The sequence below is a fragment of the Uranotaenia lowii genome, chromosome 1 (assembly GCF_029784155.1).
Source record: "Uranotaenia lowii strain MFRU-FL chromosome 1, ASM2978415v1, whole genome shotgun sequence".
NCBI lineage: Eukaryota > Metazoa > Arthropoda > Insecta > Diptera > Culicidae > Uranotaenia > Uranotaenia lowii.
The window spans coordinates 144,075,778-144,099,316 of NC_073691.1; the positions used below are offsets into that span (position 1 = coordinate 144,075,778).

Genomic DNA, 23,539 nt, shown 5'->3' on the forward strand with positions numbered 1-23,539 from the left:
TTAATTATCCTTTTCTAGTTTTGTTTTTGTCAAATATATGTCGTTATAAAAAATTACGTAAAGCTCTGCTAACTTTTATTACCTTAATTTTATTGTAATGCGGCCCGCCGAAAAAATTTCAAATTAAAAGTGGCCCGTTGCTCCAAAAGGTTGCTCGCCCCTGCCTTATTCCAATATTTACACCTGAACCGTTGCAGGTGCTCTAAGGGCTGTCCCAACGGTAGATGCAAAACACGGTTTTCGACCACGCTAAAACATTTCGGCTGGCACCGGTGGCGTAAATTGCTGTTTTAGCACAGTTATCGATTTCAAAATTCCCAACAGTTATACGCCTTTGTTCCAAATTCATGCAAATTTGGAACAGGATTTCAAAATATACGACAGACCGATTTAGTTCACGGTGAGAAAATTTTAGCCAACAATGATTTCTTTCACACATGTTTGGGTAACATTGGGTGTGGTAATAGTTTCTTTTTGAGATATTATTTGAATGTTTTTTTCGCTTCAACCAGCCTATACGTAACATAAATTGAGAATAGATGTTATAAAAAATAATACCAAGTATAAATAATAGATGTCACATTATTCTCGATTAAATATAATTAAATAAAAAGCTTTTCATTTGGGCTCGACGAATTAGTGAATCCAGTCAGCGTTCTAAAATTTGAAAAAAAAAACGAAAAGAAAATTTCAATACTTTTTCGATGAGGTAAATTAAATATTTAATTGTTTATGTTTATTGTTTGTTCTATAATTTTTGTTTTATTTGAGATATTGAGAGATTTTTAGTTTCGTATAGATTGCTCGGAGTTTTCGTCAATAGCAGCATATTTTTCTGTATCCATACATAAATTTACTAAGTGAAACAAGTTTTTGTCAAACAAAAATGTCGACAAATCAAAGGAAAATTTCCTTTGACTTTGGGATAAACATTTCTCATTTCCTTTATCAATGTCAGCAATAACTTGAAAAAAAAATTGCTTTTTCATTTCATTTTAACAAAACCATATTCCATTGATTCAAAGCAATTTGATTGAATTAATTGAAGAATTGTTTCAATTGAGCTTTTTTCCTCGTTGTGTAGTCATGTTTGCTTTTAAATTAATGTAATCCTGGTAGAATAGTTGAAATCATTGTTCTGTCAAAAAGAATATTCGAAGAATTAATTTTAAGACAATTAATCGTGAAACTCAAAACTTATGCAATTTTTCTAATAAAATGGGTTTTTTCTTCTCAATTATTGAGTGTCTGCAATGAAAGTGTTTCCGTTTTAAATTTGCTCCTACACCGGTGGGGAGTGGGTGTTTTAGCCGATTCTAAAATTTCAAATTGTGCTTAAACTGGTATACTTAAAACCAATATTTACGCCTGAACCGTTGGGAGGGCCCTTTTTGTGCCCTTTTCTGTTAAAATCTCTTACAGTTTTTGTGAAAATAATTTTATAATAAAAGAAGTCAAAATAGCCTATTTCCGAAACTAGCGGGCTAAATGCGCATATTTATGTTTTTAACTATATTTCATTAACACTTGCAATATTTTGATATTATTTAATTGAAAATGAAAGAAATGGATGTTAAGCATACGTCAAGGCTGAAATTTTGGTGAAATTTTTTACATCACTAGTTATTTTGCAGAAAACCTAGTTAAGTGTGCCATATAGCCATATTTTATGCTAATATTTTGTTCATATCTTATTTTTATTGGTTCAGTATAAAGTTCTTCTTTTTTCACAGTAAGATCGTGATTTGAGCGTAGATTTAATGTTTAAATGATGAAAAGTAAAAAATTTATAAGACTAATCTATTTTTCTTGATATAAGCATTTAACCTGCCTTGATATGGGCAATCAGAACCTGTCTCTTATTCCAATATCTTATTATTAACAACTTTGCCAAAAGCTTCAATTTGTTGAATTTCCGATTTCCAGATGAATAAGAAAGAAAAACCAATAAAAATTTTGTTCACAGAATCTGTACGCACGATAATTAAAGTTCAATATATTATAACAAAACTGACAAAAATCTTGTTGGAATTTTTAAATTTTTTCGACTTTATATAACAATTAAATTTTTTCATGCCAAGTGTTTAAAGCGTATTACCCTCAAACTGCACTGATTAGATATGATGAATCTCCAGCCATATCGTCAATCGGCTATATGCGCATATTACCCAATATGCGCATTTAGGAACACTTCCCCCTATACCTTCCTTAAACCAATATTTACACCTGAACCGTTGCAGGTGCTCTAACGGTTGGTAACTTTGAAATCAAAAACTGTGCTAAAACAGCATATCCCGTTGGGATTGGAATTAAACTTAACTAACGCCATCTGAATTCGTTTTATTTCTCTTTTTCTTCTGCTATCATTAAGCTTGAAAATATACGCGTGCTGCCATGCTGCCCATATTTGATAAACGGTCTCATGTGCCGTGAACACCAATACAAGAAAAACGCAAAATAAAAGTTTCAACTTTTTTTGCATCCTTATACTCATATTAAGTAGATTAATGTCCATAACAATCATTGTAGGTGTAGGCCATAGGCGGTTGAGTTAAATTGCAAACTTAGATAAAGAATTTATAAAAAAAAATCAATCTCAGTAGCCAATTTATCAAATATAACGTGAACAAAAGTAGACAAATAGCTCCTAATTTGCCTGATGTGCATACGTTTTCAAATATTGATGCGGTTCTTATCTACAAAATGGCTTTAAGTTATTTAAAAAACTATTGAAGCTAAAGCAAAAAGAAGGATGAAGTTAGTAGCAGATGCTTTCCAGGGCATAAGAGGACGAAAAAGGAAGAAGCTGCGTTGGAAATTCAAAACATATGGAACTATCAGAACAACAACATACAAAAAGTATCAATGGAAATAAAATCATTACAAAAAAAAACCGGAAATGAATCCTCGATCATACGATCAAAAAGCTCACGCCCATAACCACCAAGCCACATGATCACAACAAGAAGGGATTAGAAAAACTTGCACATTAGACAAATTTTCTTTATGATTGTATGCCTTCACCAATGGATTTTTCGAAAAATGAATGAAGTAGGGATATTATATAGAGTATAGGCTGTCAAATGGCACAATTTTCTCCAATTTTGAAAAAAATGCATATTAGACCTTTTATCAAATACGGGCATCATGGAGGTTGGCGTTGTCCAAAGACCGAGTTGCAATAACTAAACATACAAAATACTGCGAATACACGAAATATTCTTTCTGAACTTCACACTAAAGGCAATCCTGGCCACTTTACTTATCAATTTCGCAAAAATTTATAGATAAACTATTGCTAAAACCAAAAAAAAACTTGTTTTTTCCCAAAGCGAGATCTTACGTTCGCCCTCATTTTAATTTAAAGCATGGATCATTCAAAATCTGGACGCACTGTTTATTATACCATAGCGCTCCTAGTAGTCGGATCTGGAATGTTTTGACAGTACTCTGTTTGGAAATGATTCCTATATCAGTGCTGAATATTTAATAACGATTCGTTCTGTTCCAATAAAGTTACACGTAATGAAAGTCGCGAGGCGAAAATTAACTTTGGACACCCACGTCAAAAACCCAACGTGGTCTGGTTCAAAAATCGTGAAATCTGATTTTGGGCGGCATTTGGCCAAAAAATTTTACAAAGCCACTGGTCGGGGTGATGTCCCGCCAAGTTCAAATTCGTTTTTGTCGATAAGTTGACAAAAAAGTGTTTGATCTGGCTAGGTATTTGCAGCTGCGGACGAAAAACTCCGGTTTTTGTGAAAATCAAGACCATGGGACTCCGAAATGTACAAGGAAGAATTGCCTTAAAACGTTTTTTTTTCGAACATTAGATCTCACAAAGGACCAGTAAAGTTTTCGCCAGATTTGGCAAGCTGCCACTACAGCTAAGAGGTACTACAGTGGTATCGGGCCAACAGGTGGATTTTGTCGAAAAGAACATCAACCCACCCAACTGCCCTCAATTCCGCCCTATCGAAAAATTTTGGGCAATTGTCAAGCAAAAGATGGAGAAGAATGGTAGGAGGACTCGGAATGGAACAGAGACAAAGAGATTGTGGAACAAAATGGCCGCCGAGGTCGGTGAATAGGGTGTCCAAACTATGATGAGTGGTTCTCGAAGAAAAGTTCGAAATTTCATCAAAACAATGTGGGAATATTTTTTTTTATTTTTCCTTTGAAGTGCAATAAAAATCCTGCATTTTGCTTACAAAACATTTTTATTTCGTTTACATTGCTCCGAGATAGACCCTTTTTGATGCGTCCAGATTTTGCGTGATCCATGCTTTAGTCGAAAAACATGTGGTTCCGTTACTTACCCTTTCACCATTTTTCCGCATCTTCCAGATGGAGTACATCCGAAGGCGTCAGCACATATCCACGATCGACACCAGCAGCCCCAGCCGGCTACTGCTAACGACCACGGCAGGGACCACTGGCCCGAGCCAAAGCTTCATGGGCTCAACGATGGCCCTGCACAGTAGTAGCCACTCGGCAAGCCTGGGGTACTGCACCCTACGAAATGGTGGCATTCCCGGGCAGCCACCTGGAATCTTGGGCAGCACCAACGTGTCCATGAGCCACATGCCTCCCAGTACTTTTACACCGGTTTCGGCTCACACGACTTGTACCCTGCCGAGACATCCGGTATCGGCCGCAGGGTTGATGAACCCCGGCGGGCCGCATCATTGGCCCTCGTACGGCGGGACCATTGCCGGAGTTCGGAACATGACGGCCATTTCAGTGACCAGCAGCCAGCAAGCCATCCCTCCGCCTCCATCAACGATCGCCATGCAACACCTGGGGCCGCAGCCCGGCAGGACTCGGGTCTGCATAGGGCTGCCCGAAGATGACGTCTCGGCCGATACGCCGCTCATGGTTAAACGCGAGAGCACCGTATGACTATAGGAGTCTCACAGGGTCGGTGATACGGCCCTGTGAGGTCCCCTCCGATGCGATGATGGCGCCAACAGCGGTAGGGTTGAGTTACAATAAGAGAAAGGAAGAGAACTAGAGAGAGAGAGAGCGCGAGCGTAAGTAGGCGACGGACGTCTAGCCCAATTTGTGCAGAGAGAGAGAGAAAATGCAGAGTTCTCGTGCAGTTATCAAATATGAGTACTTTAAGTTTGGAATCATCTCTTCAAGAGTGTTTATTTGTACTGTTCAAATACTTATTCAGAGGCTAAGTAAGTTTAAGTAAATCCAACTAAGAGAAAGAAACTTGAAAATATCTCATAGAAATACTGAAATAACGATGTTATTACCACATTATATCATTTTGTGATATGAACGCTGTGAATACTACCAATGTCGAAGCAGAAGGTGAGTTCGATAAGGCTCAATTTTCGAGTCGTAATCATTATAGAGTTACATCGTCTGAAGTGCTGTCAGAATAAAACATAAATTAAGTACCAGCAACTCGGAGTCATTGGAGCACTCTTGGGACAAGTAATTCGGGTCAAATGCTGTTATAGTTTTAAAAAAAATTCACTTTCTTACGAACGAAGACAAAGGTTAAAAGAGTGGAAAAGAATTTGTTTCCTAGTTCACTTCATTACCACAACTCACACAAAATCAATCTCTGATGTGCTGTTTCTTCCAACATTGATATTTCAAAAAGAAAAATACTTTCAAATTATTGACAATGCGGGACAATTTGTGTCGAACCTAACATTGATCTCGAAAACAAACACACACACACATGTAGGATCTCAGTAAATGATCATGAATCTTCTACAAAGAGATCATTTTCCTTAGCACTTCCCACTTTGAATGCCATGACCAGGATTCAATCTCAAGACCGTTGGTTAAGAAGACTTGAACATTCATGACTACCCTGTACATCCACAAATCATACTGCACTCCAATAATGAACTTCCTTGGAGGTGGAATTATCTGTATAAGATTCTATGCCGGATCAGCATTAACATGCTTTTGAATAACTTGCATTGTCCTCCCAGCGCAACCGCATTGCATATGTCTGAATGAAACCAAAGAAAACATATCCCATATCCTATCACAAGACAAAGCAGGATGGAAACAATCAGTCAGCTTTATATTGTCGAATGATGTGGCGAGCGCTGTGTGTGTAAAGTCTGCTTCATTTAATATTGGAACAAATTCTTTTGCTCATTGTGGCGCTCCTAGTGGAAGGATTTGGAAACTTTTTTCACCCACGTGTCGGGAAATTCATTACCTTTCACCATGTATTTATGTCATAACACCAAACGATAGCATTTTGTAAACAACCGCCATGGAAGCCGAACGGAGAGATCAAATTGTGCACAGTTTTCTTGAAAATCCATTGTTGTCGGCATCGAAGCTAGCTAAACAGCTTAAAATGCCCAGAAATACCGTATGGCGTGTTATCAAGCAGTACAAGGAAACATTGACGACGGCTCGGAAGCCGCATTCGCAGCGTCGGAGTGGAACTGTCGACCGGAAACTGCGTGGGAAAGTCATCAAGGCCGTCAAGAGGAATCCCAATCTTTCAGACCGCGATTTGGCCAATAAGTTCCAGGCCGCTCACAGTACGGTGCGACGAATTCGTTTCCGGGAAGGAATAAGGTCATTCCGAGCCAGCAAACAGCCAAATCGGACGCTGAAGCAGAACAATGTGGCCAGAATCCGTGCTCGAAAGCTGTACGACCAAGTGCTGACCAAGTTCGACGGATGTAAATTCTGCTTCATTTAATATTGGAACACAAACAATTGCGTGTAGTTCAGTCATTTATTAACGAATTCATAATTTGTTTTTCATACAAATGTAGCATTTTCTTTACTCTTTCATAAAAAAAAATTAAAAAAATTATTCATTGCTGTTTCGAAGAAATTCTCGTACTCGTACTCGTAAGAAAACTGTGCACAATTTGATCTCTCCGTTCGGCTTCCATGGCGGTTGTTTACAAAATGCTATCGTTTGGTGTTATGACATAAATACATGGTGAAAGGTAATGAATTTCCCGACACGTGGGTGAAAAAAGTTTCCAAATCCACAATTCCAAAAGTTTCCACAATGAGCAAAAGAATTTGTTCCAATATTAAATGAAGCAGACTTTATGTAAACCGGCATCGGAAAAAACACTCTTTGTTTCCAGCCGACGGCAAACAACCACCAGCCAAGATGAGCTGAACGTGTGTTTGTAAACTTAACGGCAATAGAAAACAGTTTCTAGTTTCCCATTCCCACCCCATCCCTTCCCATTCTCATCTCTTTCCCATCAAAGACAAATCAGGATGAAAAAACACCGGCCAAATGGCAGACGGCCAATCCAGTGCGTTTTCCTGGTAATCGCGATGGCAGAAGGACTTTGCGAATCTTTCGTTTGCTAACCGACTCAGATGGTGTACTGGGTAAGATATCGGACTGCCAAGCCGAGATGATATGTTGCTGTGAGTTTGATTCTCACTATATTGTTTTTTATTTGGAATGAATTGTTTGATAGGATGAAAGTCCCATAAAATGTTTTTCTTGTTTCGCTTCGATGTAGTGGTCATGAATCATTTTGCTTGGGATCTCGAGTCTTTATGCCAGTAATGCTTTTCCAATAACATAATCATTGGTACAGTACACTTTTCAGCGTTTGTTCGGCACAGAGATTTACTAAATGGGCATTGGATTTTTTCAACCTCTTCTATGGGTGTAGCAAGCCAACTATACAGCTGGCAAGCTCCAAAAAAATATGACTTTTTTAAATTAAATTTATTACTAGAAAATAAATGCCATTATCAAGTTCAACCATTTAAAACAGGAAGCGTAATTTTTCACGCGTTCTGAGGAAATGGTGGCACGTTAAGGATGGAATCTAGCTCGGACCGGAAAATTTGTCAACAAGGTCGAAAAGGGTTTGTTGATAGGAGTTTAAAAAAGGAACCTGAATCTGAAAAAAAGCCAATATTTCTTAAAGCTTTAATCCTTGTCTTCTTCTTCTTTTTGCTGGAGGGAATCTTACGATAACAACTTTCAATTCGATGGAGATAATTGTTGGGACTTAGTTGTCAGGAAACGTGAAAAAATTCTACCTAAAAATTTTCAACGTTTACTGTGTACTTACATTCTCATCAAATAAAAAAGTGCCCGTCCTTTAAAAAAAACGGCAATTTCATTAGCAACAACATCAAAGCTAAATTTCATGTTTAATGATCCTTTTTTAAAACAATCTTCCCCGATCGTCAATTTCTTGGCACCAGTTTATTTGCACCACCATTTGGAAGCAATGGAAAAAATCAACCCTTGCGGTCCTTCGGGGACCGTCGTCAGTTTCGAAAGGGAACAAAACTCTTCTCCAAAACCAAACGAAAAAAAAAAGAACCGAAGGTTAGTCGAAGCAAAACTTCCGACTAACCAGCGGCTCACGTATCAAAATTATTGTCGCCCAGTCCGAAACGCGTCCGTTGATGAAAATAGGCACGAAAACGGGCTAAAGGGAAATTTCTTCAAACCGTTTGGGATTTTGTTTTTGGGACACTTCAAGATTGAAGTACATATAAGGGGGGAAGGGGTGTTGAATTGCAACTTGTTTCGAATTTTTAAGCGGTTCGATCCCTAACAAAAAGAATTCCTCTCGATTTTGAAAATATGCGCACCCTATCGCAGGATAGTTTTTCAGGCGAGAAGAAGGTTGATGTGACACTCCTTCTCCGCGACTTTTGCACGAATTTCTAACTTCTAACGTGTATCTTAATTCCTATAAGCAATCCTGATCAGGTTCCAAAAGTGCCAAAAAAAATTCAATTTAAGTTGTCAGATTGGTTGCGGTTAATCGCTCATAAGAGCAAGTTCACTCGTGTTGGGAAAAAGTGGTAGAAATTTCGACACTTGAAGCACATTTTGAAAATTTTACCACTGACCATACTGACTGGACACTCGATTTAGTTTTCTGGATAATTTTTTCAACAGTATGCAATATTGATTCCAGAGTGCGCATTGATCGATTAGAAGAAGTGCTATGCCAGTCAGGAAATGTCACCCAACTTTTTCCTACAGAGCATTTTTTGTCAAATATTTCAGGTTCGCCACCTGCCGTAGGTAATGCGAACCTACAAAATCTGACTAAAAAAATTAAACTGAAAATGGTTGATTTTTTGTTCTAAGTGTCATGTCATTGTGATCAATGATTTTACTATGTAAAAATGTTTTCAAGATCTGTGGCCTTCAAGTTTTTTACCAACACGTGTTGTAGTTTCACATGCTGTGATACAAAAATAGCAATATTTATATCACATACGGCTGAAATAGAAACAGTGCTATATAAAATATAACGCCCAAAGATCTTGAAAACATTTTTGCATGGTAAAATTTTCAAAATTTAAAAATTTCTACAACTTTATCTCAACACCAGTGAACTTGCTCTAGAGCAAGTTCACAGGTGTTAGAAAACTTGAAGGCCATAGATCTTGAAAATTTTTTGCATGGAAAATTTTTCAAAATGTGCAAAAATTGACAACATTTCGACCACTTTTTCCCAACACTAGTGAACTTGCTCTAATAAGAGCAAGTTCACTCGAGTTGGGAAAAATTGGTAGAGATTTTGACACTTGAAGCACATTTTGAAAATTTGTCCACGTTTAAAATGTTTTCAAGATCTTTGGGTGTTGTTTTTTTTATAGCATTTTTCTATTTCAGTCGAATGTGATAGAAATATTGCCATTTTTGCATCACAGCATGCGAAAATAGAACAAGTGTTGTAAAAAACTTGAAGGCTACAGATCTTGAAAATGTTTTTGCATGGTAAAGTTTTCAAAATGTGCTAAAAGTTTCAAAATTTCTACCCCTTTTTCCCAACACGAGTGAACTTGCTCTTATTATGAGCGATTAATCGCAACCGATCTGTACAACTTTGATTGGATTATTTTTGGCTCTTCTGGAACTCGATAAGGATTGAATGGCGTCAAGATCCAGAATATTATAGATTTGAAATCAGGATCAGAAATATAACGGAGATCTAGATCATAATTCAGAAATAAGAGCCAGTTCAGGTTTAGATCTGAATGGAGCCCTTGATCATGATTAAGGATGTAATCCAAGTTCCGAACCATAATCAGATCCGAATGTCCAAAAAGGTCTTGAATAAATAAATAAATAAAAAAACCATAATCAAGATAGGTTTACTATTAGGATGGAAATCAAAATCGGATCAAGGATCAGTCTAGAGAACGGGATCGAAGACGAAATCAAAAGCCGGATCCAGACAAGGATCAGGACCAAGATCAGTATCTCACTAAGAAAGAGGTGATAGATCGGGATCAGAATCTGAATCAGGATATTGATCAATTTTGGAACAAGATAAGGCTCAGATCATGATCCGGATCTGGATCTGAGTCGAAATTAAATACAGAATACAGAGTACATACAGAATAAAAGAAAATAAGTTCAAGATAAAAATTAGATTAATGATTGAAATTAAGGTTCTATATCAGGATCAAGATAAGGACTCAGGACGACAAAGAGTGTCAGTAGCAGAAAAGGAATTAGGATCATGTTCTAAATCAATATCTTGATCTGAACTGTTTTCGAATCAGGATCAGATGCATAAAAATCAGGATAAGGAACAGGATCGAAATTCGTATAAGAATAAGAATTTCCAATAGACATAAGCCTCTACGATGGGGATCAGGATTAAAATCAAAATCAGACGCTGGATCAGAATCTATCTATTGGAATCAGGTTTAAGATCAGAATCAAAGTCAGGATGCAAACCGGGATAAGGGTGTGAATCAGGATCAGATTCTAGATAAGAAATCGGATCAGGATCTAAACAGAATCACAATCAAGATCAGTTTCAGGATCAGGACCAGGAAAAGAGATAATGGATGAGAGTTGGATCCATGTTCAGGATTAAGATTAGAATTGGGGTCTAAAGCCAGGTTCAAGTTGAGAATGAGAGCGATATCAGGATCAGGATCAGGATCAGGTTTTGAATCTGGATCATGTTCCGTTATACTGAATCTGATACTTTTCGTAAAAAAACTGATTTCATGTTTTATCGCATTTTTGAAGAACCTAATAAAGTAAAAACTGTTGTATTTAAATTACAAAGATAAAGGTTTAAGTGCAACAGTTGCAACATCATCGAAAATAGAATAAAACTTGTCGTGCAAGTATTTGTGACTTAACCCCCTAGAATAAGGTGGCCAGAATTTTTTCAGCAGGTGTCCGGGCCTGGCTAATCCGGGAAATTTTATACAAAAACCTCCTTAAATCCGATCATTTGATATAAAAAAAATGACGATCAAAAATATGGGCAATATCCAGGCAAATTTTGTCAATATTCAGAAATTTCTCAACAAAACTCAAGAAAAAAAATAAGAAAAAAAATTTTTTTTTCAAAGCTCTTCGCCAGATTTTAAATCGTTTTTAAAGCTTGCAAAAACCTACCATAATTAATTTTATATTACTTGCTTGAAAAATTTCGTTTTTAAGGCATAAATAAAAAAAAAATTTAAAACAGTTTGGTTATTATTTCAACTGGTTTGCCAAAAAAAGTTTATAAATCCGGGCAAAATGTGGGCTTTTTTCAATGAAATCCGGGGCAACCGGGGACTGTTCTTAAATTTTGTACTCAAAATCCGGACAACCTGACAACCCTACTGTAGAACCCATGCTTAGTTTAATGATTACAAATGATGACAAATGACAAATGATCACAACTTTTGTTATTTGAAATATTGTGTCGATAGCGAAAAATATTTGATTATTTTTAAAATATTGCATAACCACAAAGGCTATGAAACTTAACTTTCAGTATTTTTTACGATTGTAGGTTTTGAACAATTCAATCATTCATTACTGAATTTTGAAATAAATTAAGAGGCTTAAATCAATTAAATATTTCAACCTAGGTAAGGAGTGTATTCGAAAAAATGCATCACTTTGTTTTTTTTAATAACTTTCAAATGCATGAATATAAATTAAAGAAATTTTCAGCGAAGTAACCTGGTTATGTAATGTTTACATATGCAAATTTTTGTAATGTTTTGTCAAGTGGTGTTTGAGATAGGGTCCAATAAAGAAATTTTTAGACTTCAATTTTTGGGCCACAAGTGCGCCGTCTATAATGCCTATTTTGAACCACTTTTTTTTAAACCAAGGCTATTTTTTATTACGTTTGCTGTTTCCTGAAGTTGAAACTCAAAATTTTGAATTTTGTCAAATGACAAATTAAACTAATTGTCCTCCTTCGGTAAAAAAACATATTTGACTTTTTATCTCTCCACCACAGTTTTTGCGAAATGGCACGGTTTCAGATCCAACCGGAACATAGTATAAACTTTGTGGGACCTATCAAAGTGCAAAGCAGAGAAAACGTTGGCATTTGGAGGCAGTCTTCTTTGTATATTTAGCCATTCACCGTGTCAATCGTTATGAAAGAGTTATTTGCAGTTCCCACAGATCGTTAGCCTCCTCAAGTATTAGACACTAAATGTTTAATTTTTTTTTCTCTTTGATGATCTCCGGAAAATTCAGGAGAGACTTTTCAACGAATAGTTTCCGGTTGAAAACCTGCCAGGTGACCGCTCAAGGGTTAGTTAGTATTGTCCATTACAAAATTTTCAAAATATCCCTCCACAAGCAGTACAAATATTTTGCGCACGATTTGACCACCGTATTTTGTTTATTTCACCGGTGGGCAGCTTTTCTACCTTTTGTAAATGAAGTCAGTCCTATTTGTATGTCGGAAAAAAAATTACTGTTTCATCCCTTCCTCTATTCGTATTCCCGGATTGAAATAAACTTCTAACATTACTCTCACTTCATGGAATCAGTAATCGTCACTTTTATTCAAATTTTAGCTAACCATTGGGTCCTCTTGGACTTCTTAAGCGATTTACCATATGAACTTTGGTCGAATAGTTGCTTTCCAGCTGTTTTTGGTTCCCCCGCTGGGACTTACTGGATTTTTCTCGATCCTGCCCCAAAAATTTTGTCTATGAACTACAGTACTGGACTCTATCTCAAAAACCACTTGTCAGATTGTCACCACTGAAAATTCCATCAATTTCCATCCATGCATTCATAAATTATTAACAAGACCAAATGTTGCATTTTTTTGTCGAAGACATTCCTTATATGAAAAGTAGGTAAATATCAAACATATTTTTTGAAATTTCGTCTTTGTTTCCCAACCCTGCCTTTAGACGAGGTTTATTTTTCATCTCTCCTACCTAACTTAGGAAAAATCAATCCAGAATGGTGCTTAATTTTCGACGTATCTGCCAATTTTTTTTGATCGAATAACAAAAGGACCAAGGATTTCTGAAACTACCAAATTGATCATTTAAGGGAAAAAATATTCATTTCAAGTATTTTTAAGTTTTTATAGCTTCCCTTAGCTGTAGCTTTTGACAACTATTTGTCAAACATTTTTTCCTTGTATAGATGGTTAGTTCAGCATATTTTGAAACATTCTGCGCAAAAAGTACGTTGAACAATGATTGGCTTTGGGTTGATGCCGATTTTAGTAAACCTCGATTAAAAGAGTGGTTGGGATCTAGAGGATTAAAAAAAAAAGATTTGATTAATCAGGAATTTTTTTTTTCAAATTTCTGGTTGCCCGGATTTCAGAAGTAAAAATCGTACTCAATTTCTTCCAAATAATTACCCAAATTTGTAATCTAGGGCCTAGGCTCAGGATTAAAAAAATCGTTAAACCATTAAATCAAGTGTTATTTCCATAAATAAATCTCCTAGGATTTATCATTTATGCTTTTTAGTTTTTTTTAACAAACTTATAGCTCCACATATGTTTCACTTTTTGAAGGCCCAAGATCTGTTGTATCACAAAAGATGTTAGTAGTATCTAAAAATTTAAGATAATTGACTTTTTTCCCACATTGGGCTTTTAGGTAAAAAGTTATAAATATTGATAGAAATGGAATAAAATGAAAGAAAAAAAAAGCAAGAGATTTTTTTTTCTTTTTTTTCTCTTATATTTCTTAAGACTATTGCAGTTTTCATCAAATAAACCATTGCACAGTTGAGAAAAAAGTGTTTAAACTGCGAAAAAATTCAACATCTTCCGTCATACTTGATCCAAATCTACGAAAATATAAGAGCTTACAAACGGAGATATAGACCTTTTTAAAACCCTAATTCCCCTACATTTTGTAAACAATCCAGAAAAACACTGACTTGGACTCAAAAATTTTGAACAAAAATTTACCTATCTTGTGTGATTTTTTCGAGGAATCAAATGAAGTCTGTTAGAGCTACCACATGCTTCGAAAATTGGAGTAATGGCTGATTTTACCCTTAATTCCCCTATACTTTTTAATCAATTGAGAAAAAGCATGTTTGAGCTTGAAAATTTTCAGCCAAATGAGATCTATCTTGTTTGTTTTTTTTTTCTAGGAATGGAATGAAGGCTATTTGAGCCACCGAATGTATCAGAAAACCGCGTTATAGCTGTTGCACCCTAAATTTTCCAATATTTTTTATATACTTCAGAAAAAGTTTGTTCGGGCTGGATCATTTTGGAGAAGATAAGACCTCCTAAGCAACCAAAAGTTGTATATCTACTTAAACTCGTGTCTCCAAAGTTAGAATTTTATTGAACAAAGTTTCCAAAGGGAATTGGTACCGAATTCACTCGAATGTGAGCATGAAAGCTACAAAAGGTTCCTCAAAATTTTTAGAAAGATGTCAATCACATCCTTTCAGTATAAAAGTTACAAATTGGGTCTCAAATAGCCTTCTATGGACTGAAGTTCCAAAAAAGTTCCTCAAATAGCCTTCTTTAAGACATGGCCGTCATTTCATGGATATGAAATCTAAACGGCATCACAAAAGGGCATATAATCAATAATTAATATTTTGTAGCTTGGAAATTATTGAAATGTATAATTTACATTGAAATGTCAACTCAGAATAACTTAAAGTTAACTCGTTTAGGACTGTTTTTGAAAAGAGAGAATTTTTTGACTTTAAAAAATTTCGTCCTACTGTATTTACTTACCACGAATTTGTCACACATTGAAAGTCAGTTGAAGTGTATTTTGTATTTTTTTTTTTCGAATTGAATGAAGGCTATTTGAACCACCGAACACATCGGAAAAATCAAGTAGGGGAGAGGCGGGCTATATGCGCATATTAAGGAAAGCAATCATTTTCTCCCATATTACAATAGATAGGAGTCTGAAAACTATATACACATAAGCGGACATCTGTTTTATATACGTAGGAGCAATTTTTCTGTTAAAATCTCTTACAGTTTTTGTGAAAATAATTTTATAATAAAAGAAGTCAAAATAGCCGATTTCCGAAACTGGCGGGCTAAATGCACATATTTATGTTTTGAACTATATTTCGTTAACACTTGCAATATTTTGAAACTATTTAATTGAAAATGGTAGAAACGGATGTTAAGCATACGTCAAGGCTGAAATTTTGGTGAAATTTTTTACATCACTAGTTCTTTTGCTTGAAACATAGTTAAGTATGCCATATGGCCATATTTCATGGTAATATTTTGTTCATATCGTATTTCTATCGGATCAGTATGAAGTTCTCCTTTTTTCGCTGTAAGATCGTGATTTGAGCGTAGATTTAATGTTTAAATGATAAAAAGTAAAAAATTTTTAAGACTAATCTATTTTTCTTGATATAGGCATTTAACCTGCCTTGATATGGGCATTCAGAACCTGTCTTTTATTCCAATATCTTATCATTTACAACCTTGCCAAAAGTTTCAATTTGTTGAATTTCCGATTTTCAGATGAATAAGAAAGAAAAACCATTAAAATTTTTGTTCACAGAATCTGTACGCACGATAATTAAAGTTCAATATATTATAACAAAACTGACAAAAATCTTGTTTGAATTTTTAAATTTTTTTGGCTATATATAACAATCAAATTTCTTCATGCCATATTTCAATAGCGTATTACCCTCAAACTGCACTAATTTGATAAGTTGAATCTCCTGCCATATCGCCTATCGGCTATATGCGCATATTACCCAACATGCGCATTTAGGAACACTTCCCCCTAATCGCTTTTTAACCTGAATTCCTTTCAATTTTTTTCAAAATTCAGAAGTTTGGATTGATGATTTCAAACCAAATGAGACTTATATGGTGGTGTGGTTTGTTTTTCTTCGAGGGATAAAACGAAGGCTATTTGAGCCATTGCACGCATCGCAAACTGGAGTTATGGCTTTTAACCCTCAATTTCAGAACATTTTACTATTAATTAAGAAAAAAAAGCTTGTTCGCACAAGAAATTTTTTGAACAAATGGGTACCTTTTGGTGTAAATTTTCCCAAGAAATCGAATGAAGGCTATTTCAGCCACCACACGCATCGGAAAATGGAGTTATGGCTGCTTTACCCTCAATTCCAGTTTTCAAATATTAGAATAGGCTTTGATAGCCATGTCGGGATTCTAAAATTTAAAACCAAATGAAACTTACCTTGTCTATCTTTTTGCCTTTCTAACAGAAAGGTTTGGTTATCGGTCGATTTGAGAGATCATTAATTATGGGTCTTAGACATACCTTTATAGGTACCTATCGACTCAGCTCGACGAGTTCTGTTGATGTCCGTGGATTTGTATGTGCCATTTTAAAAATGTCTAGAACGTTTTTGCGAAACTGGGCTGCACAATTAAAATGATTTTAGTCTCAAAAGAATGCATTTTTTTTTCTACACAACCCTTTCAAAAACGGGAAAAAAACAAAATAGTTGAAACCGTTTTCTTTACCAAATACATATCATACTTATTATGGCATAAAAAAAAGTTGCTAGTGGCGCCTCGAAGCAGCAGCACCAGCAATCATTTATAAATTGAAGATAATCAAAATAAAAAAATAATATTTTTATTAACTCGAGAATTGAACCAAAACCCTTCAGATCCCAAGTTGCAAGCGCTATCCAATAAACCATCGGCACGCTTGATTGAAAGCGGCTCAAACTCAAATAGGTAAAAGGCATTACTAAGACGCACCGTGGTCTGGGCAGTTTCTCAGTCTGCTGGGGCAAATACGGCAACAGTGTTTATATCTTACACTTCTTGCTTTTCAATGCAGCAAATGGCGGATGGGCGTTTCCTTCAGAGTCCGCCATGCCTATAGACATTATAATTTCATTTATGAAATTATAGTGTCTAAAGCCATGCCGGGTGTCAACAAAATGCAGAGCCGTACAGGAAACTGCGTTGGGGGGGAATTTATATGAAGATCTTATGACCCTCGTTTTTTTTACTCGTGTTGAAGAATGAATTTATGTTTTTTTTTTCATTTCTACATACTCATACATAATTTAGATTCAATTTCAGATGCAGAATTCAGATTCAGTTTTCAAATTCAGGATACAGGTTTAGGAATCAGAATTCAGGATTCAAAATTCAGAATTCAAAATTCAGATTCAGAACTCATATTCAGATTCAGAATTTAGATTCAGAATTCAGATTCAGAATTCAGATTAAGAATTCAGATTCAGAATTCAGATTCAGAATTCAGATTCAGAATTCAGATTCAGAATTCAGATTCAGAATTCAGATTCAGAATTCAGATTCAGAATTCAGATTCAGAATTCAGATTCAGAATTCAGATTCAGAATTCAGATTCAGAATTCAGATTCAGAATTCAGATTCAGAATTCAGATTCAGAATTCAGATTCAGAATTCAGATTCAGAATTCAGATTCAGAATTCAGATTCAGAATTCAGATTCAGAATTCAGATTCAGAATTCAGATTCAGAATTCAGATTCAGAATTCAGATTCAGAATTCAGATTCAGAATTCAGATTCAGAATTCAGATTCAGAATTCAGATTCAGAATTCAGATTCAGAATTCAGATTCAGAATTCAGATTCAGAATTCAGATTCAGAATTCAGATTCAGAATTCAGATTCAGAATTCAGATTCAGAATTCAGATTCAGAATTCAGATTCAGATTCAGAATTCAGATTCAGAATTCAGATTCAGAATTCAGATTCAGAATTCAGATTCAGAATTCAGATTCAGAATTCAGATTCAGAATTCAGATTCAGAATTCAGATTCAGAATTCAGATTCAGAATTCAGATTCAGAATTCAGATTCAGAATTCAGATTCAGAATTTTTGTAAATTTATTTTCGGCATATCGGTGAAAAATTTAGATTCATGGAGAAAGAATATCAGAATTAAAAATTGATGAAGCTGGATGTTGCGAGGTAAAGTATGGTGTACGTTAATAAATTTTCCTTGCAAAAATGTTCTTTCGCTCTTTTCATCATCCGTAAAATTTCTCCTCACTTTATCAATTTTCAATTCTGGAATTGTTTCTCCAAGAATACCAATTTGCACAGTTTTTGATAAATTTGCGATGACTTAAAGATCATTACGCATGAAAACACGATTTTGTTTTGTGAAAACTTTTTTTCACAATTTTTCTGAAATTAAGTTTGCTGCATACTTTTAGGGGTAAAACCATACTATTAAAAGTTGTAAAATCCGAAATCATAAAAAAAAATTTGGATGAAAGAAATTTCAATGTTGAAAACCGTGTGATGCAAAACAATCAAAATGAGATTTACAAGATTAAGAATTCAGATTCAGAATTCAGATTCAGAATTCAGATTCAGAATTCAGATTCAGAATTCAGATTCAGAATTCAGATTCAGAATTCAGATTCAGAATTCAGATTCAGAATTCAGATTCAGAATTCAGATTCAGAATTCAGATTCAGAATTCAGATTCAGAATTCAGATTCAGAATTCAGATTCAGAATTCAGATTCAGAATTCAGATTCAGAATTCAGATTCAGAATTCAGATTCAGAATTCAGATCCAGAATTCAGATTCAGAATTCATATTCAGAATTCAGATTCAGAATTCAGATTCAGAATTCCGATTCAGAATTCAGATTCAGAATTCAGATTCAGAATTCAGATTCAGAATTCAGATTCAGAATTCAGATTCAGAATTCAGATTCAGAATTCAGATTCAGAATTCAGATTCAGAATTCAGATTCAGAATTCAGATTCAGAATTTAGATTCAGAATTCAGATTCAGAATTCAGATTCAGAATTCAGATTCAGAATTCAGATTCAGAATTCAGATTCAGAATTCAGATTCAGAATTAAGATTCAGAATTCAGATTCAGAATTCAGAATTCAGATTCAGAATTCAGATTCAGAATTCAGATTCAGAACTCAGATTCAGAATTCAGATTCAGAATTCAGATTCAGAATTCAGATTCAGAATTCAGATTCAGAATTCAGATTCAGAATACAGATTTAGAATTCAAATTCAGAGTTCAGATTCAGAATTCAGATTGAGAATTCAGATTTAGAATTCTGATTAAGAATTTGGATTAAAGATCAACCTGGAATTTGAAATTGGAACTTATATTCAAATATTAGACTAAGTGTTGTAACTCAAAATTCAAACTTTAGAATCAGAATAAGATTTCAGATTTAGTTTACAGAATGAGATTAATCATTTAATAGTCATATTACTTTCCCCTCCTTTTGTGGGAATTTTTCCTCTATGCATGGTTGAGCTCTAAAAAAGGTATCATGCTAGGGCACGCGTCACGGCTATCCATCAATATTGTAGTTGGTTTTACTTATTCAGTAAAAAAAAGCATAAAAAAACAGTAAGATTCGAACCGTGACCAGCAACGTGAAAGTTCTGGTTGCTACCACGGCACCATTTCAGCGTGTTATAAATCTTGGAAATTCTACTGTTTAAATACCATTCTTTCCATACATAAAATGAGCTCCTTACATACCAGTTCGCTTTTCCCCAAAAAAACGTATCAGGCATCATTTTTTTATATTGAGATTGGAATTTTTCGTGTTTGAATATCTGAAATCATACTTATATGATTCAGAGGGAAGGAATCTATCATGTATATTCTATATTATTTTATATATTTCCAAATATAATTTAAACTCTGTTAGAAAGGCTCCAATCCACTGTTAAGTGTATTAAATCGGGTTTTTTTCCGAGAAATCGAATGAAGGCTCTTTGAGCTACCGAACGCTTCGTAAAATGGAGTTATGGCTTAAATATTTGAACAATGTAGGAAGATTTAGGGTAAAAATGGCATAACTTCATTTTCCGATGCTGCGGGGGTTTTCATTCGATTCTCCGGAGAAATCCACTCAAGATATGTCTCATTTGTTTCAAATCTTTCAAGTCCAAACATACTTTTTATGGAAATATTTGAAAAATGTAGAGGAATTGAGGGTAAAAACAGCCATAGTTCAATTTTACGATGACTTGTATAGCCATCACTCGATTCCTTGGAGAAAAAAACACACAAGATAAGTCTCATTTGGCTCGAAATTTTCAAACCAGAACGTGTTTTTTTATCGAAATATTTAAAACATGTTGGGGAATTGAGGTTGAATCAGCCATAACTCCATTTTTCGATGCTTGCGGTAGCTCAAATTGCCATAACTCGACTTCTCGGTGAAAAAAAATAAACAATAAAGGTCTCATTTGTTCCAATATCTGCCAGGCCTACCCCCTACTGAGTCATTTAACGAAGAAAAAGCACAAAAAAAAATCAACAAAATTCAAGCCGATTTTTTAAAAATAGAGTGATAAACTATCCAATGTTCATGATTTAATACATTGCACGATATTCAAAGGTGAGTTTTCAATTTGAGACCAAACTGAAGGTGATGGACGTATCTCAAAACTGACTATTAAGATCAACCTTCTTTACCACAACGGACGGAGCTGAAAAATGTTGTAGATAATTTGAAAACCCCAAAACAAAATCGCATACTGGGCGGTGGAATTTTTGGGTTCACTTTATCTATTTCCATAGATACCCTTCTCGCTTTTCCAACTTTTTTCATTCAAGGACTTTTTGAGATTCCAGTGTTGGAAAATTCCCGAAATCAGTTCACAACAGTAAGATTCTAGCAAATGCAATGGCTCAGTACATATTTTTTATTTCCTGAACCCAAAAAAATACAACAATTTATTTCAAACTGCCAGCACTTCCCCATTGCGTGAGTAAGTGGTTGAATTTTTTTTCGGATTTGCTCCATTCAAAAACCATACCAGAAAAAAATGGAAAAAAGCTCCTGTCATGGTCGCCATCTGAAGTAGGCACCCAAACACAGACACTGGGAAGCGATTTACTCTGCTGCCGGGGTGCCGTCAAATGACAGCATGATTGATGATGACAACGATCTCGAAACGATTTGATGAATGTGGGCGGGCTGCCAGTGATGGATTCTCGAGAAGCCTTTCGGGCTTTCGGAGAAGCAGGGAAAAAGAAGGAATCCGGCTGCTGGCAGGCTGACGAAACCGGGTGCCTCAAATTATTGCCGACACTTGAAGAAGGTGTTGCGCACTCTTTGATTGATGTAATTATTCGACTACAGGAGCGTGCGGCTCCATAAAGTACACCTTAAGCACAACCTGTCCCGGCAAGATCTTTCCACGTACCTGAAGGCGGGGGCGGGACTGGTGGCAGTGACTAGGAATTATTTCAACCGAGCTCAGTTCAGACAAGAAAAGCGGATGTGAAAACCATTGGAAGGTTAAGTAAGATCATTATCACAGCTGGTATTCAATGTTGTGATGTTCAATCTAACGAAGCTGTGATAAAATGTTATGAATGATCTGCATCGTTGGCTTCAATTCTACGATTTGTTCTAGGACAGTTTCTTAAAGAAGAAATAACAATTCTTACTAATGACAATTCTCACAATAAAACCGCAAATATTTTAAGACCCCATTTACTTAATGATATTGCTAAAAAAACATCAAGTAAAAATCGACTACAGCTGAAAGGAGATTCAATTTAATAAACCATTATGTAAATACATATGTGTGTACGGTTCTGTTTTCCCAGCATCAACCATTATGATTAATTTTCACATGAAGAAAAACAGGCCCAAAATTAAAAGCGATTCAGAGAGAGTGTCTATCGAGAATATTATTATTTCAATCCATAATTGCTCAATCAAAAATCAATAAAAACGTGTGATTGTTTTTCGTTTCAGTTCAAAGGAAAAGCTTTCCATTCCAGAAAATCGCTCAATTGACAGAGTTGCTGGTTAAAGGGGTTAAAGGGGGTGCGGGGAAAAAAGTAAAAGTTCAATCGATGATGGTGTTTGATAAATTGATATCCCTGAAGCAACAAAAAAAAATTATAACCGCACTCCACAAAAACGACTGAATCCTTGATGTGTCAAACCAATACCGAAAGCGATGAATTCGGTAGAAAAACCAAACTTTGTTGATAGCAGGCAAGCAGAATTGTACGAATGCAATCATTGTAAAATAAAACTCGACGAGCTCACGACAGCGGTAGGGCTAGACAATTTGTACCAAATTCTTGTAAATATAACTTGTAGACTAAACTGAACTAATTAAAAATCGAGAACAAAATAACATACCTTTTTGCTTCAGATAGTACAGAAAAAAGAAAAAAATCCTATAAGTATGTGTGTAAATAATTGTATAAAATATATTAAGAAAAAATGTAGCTGAAGGCAAAACCAAACCAATCTTTGAAATCATCAAAAGCAGATTAATCCAACTAAACAATAATAAAATCAAAACGACAACAAAACAAGTGACAAGAAGAATCGAAAAAAAAACAACAGAAACTGTCACAGAAAGGTATTTAAACCACGAGATTAAGTTTAATCTTAAATAAAAATTTAATATGAGGCAAATCAAAGATACACGAAACCAACTCACCATGGGAGAGTAAAATGATGAAGAAACAAATGACGAATGAAAAACCAAAATATGACACTCATTTGTTCCGAAGGAACGACAGAAACATAAATCAGATCTATAAATAGATATACATAATTCGATTGTAAATAAATAGGAAATTTATAAAAAATACATGGGCCCTGTTTCAACAAAATAATCAAGATCCGAATGTCTGCCCCTTTTTTAATGTCTTTTTGGATTTCAATCAGGAGAATTGTTATATTATGATCCTACGAGTTTGCCTCGGAGGTCTTCTGGTTTTTCACCAAACGTCTTATGTGGGTATCCAGCTCCCGATTCCTATAAGCTTCTGATGACACCGGTAGCGTTTTAGCTGCAGTAGCCAGGTTACCATTCGCGGATGATTTTCCGGAGGTAGCAACATAGCAGCAGCCTAAAGCCTCGTCCATATTAGGAAACAGAAAGTCCCAAGTTAATCTCAATTTTTCCCTTTTATTTTTTTTTGGTTACACTGAGACTGTCTAATGTTTTCAACAACAAAAATTACAAAAACAAACAACGAAACTCCGTCTCGAAACCAAAATCGAGCCTAGTGTGAACTAGACTTCTGCGCTTTTCCAGTCTCTTCATCTTGTTTACCGGAGCTGGAACCATTTCCGAACAATCTAAGCCCCAGCCAACAACTACGCCATTGCCGTGAATGGACGAAAATTATGAATTTCAATACAGTAATCGCTCGCTAATTGGACGTTTTCAATCGAACACGCTCGGCAATCGGACGTTTTTGGGAGTCCAAATACGGAGAAAAAAAAAGTATAGGTTCATCAACAATATTCTGCCTATATTCAATCATATTGATGATTCAATCTCAACCAACTATATTAATTAAATTATAAATTATTTATT

The 23,539-nt window shown here is 35.3% G+C and overlaps 1 protein-coding gene across 1 annotated transcript in view; it reads left to right on the plus strand.

The window, feature by feature from the left end:
- The window catches only part of LOC129740363 (protein turtle), a 908,021-nt gene extending 891,295 nt beyond the window's left edge, over positions 1–16,726 (plus strand). The window contains exon 14 of the mRNA XM_055732025.1: positions 4,348–16,726. Within this exon, the coding sequence (XP_055588000.1) occupies positions 4,348–4,902 (555 nt within the window). The 3' untranslated portion in view covers positions 4,903–16,726. The remainder of the gene's footprint in view (positions 1–4,347) is intronic.
- Positions 16,727–23,539: the final 6,813 nt, after the last annotated feature.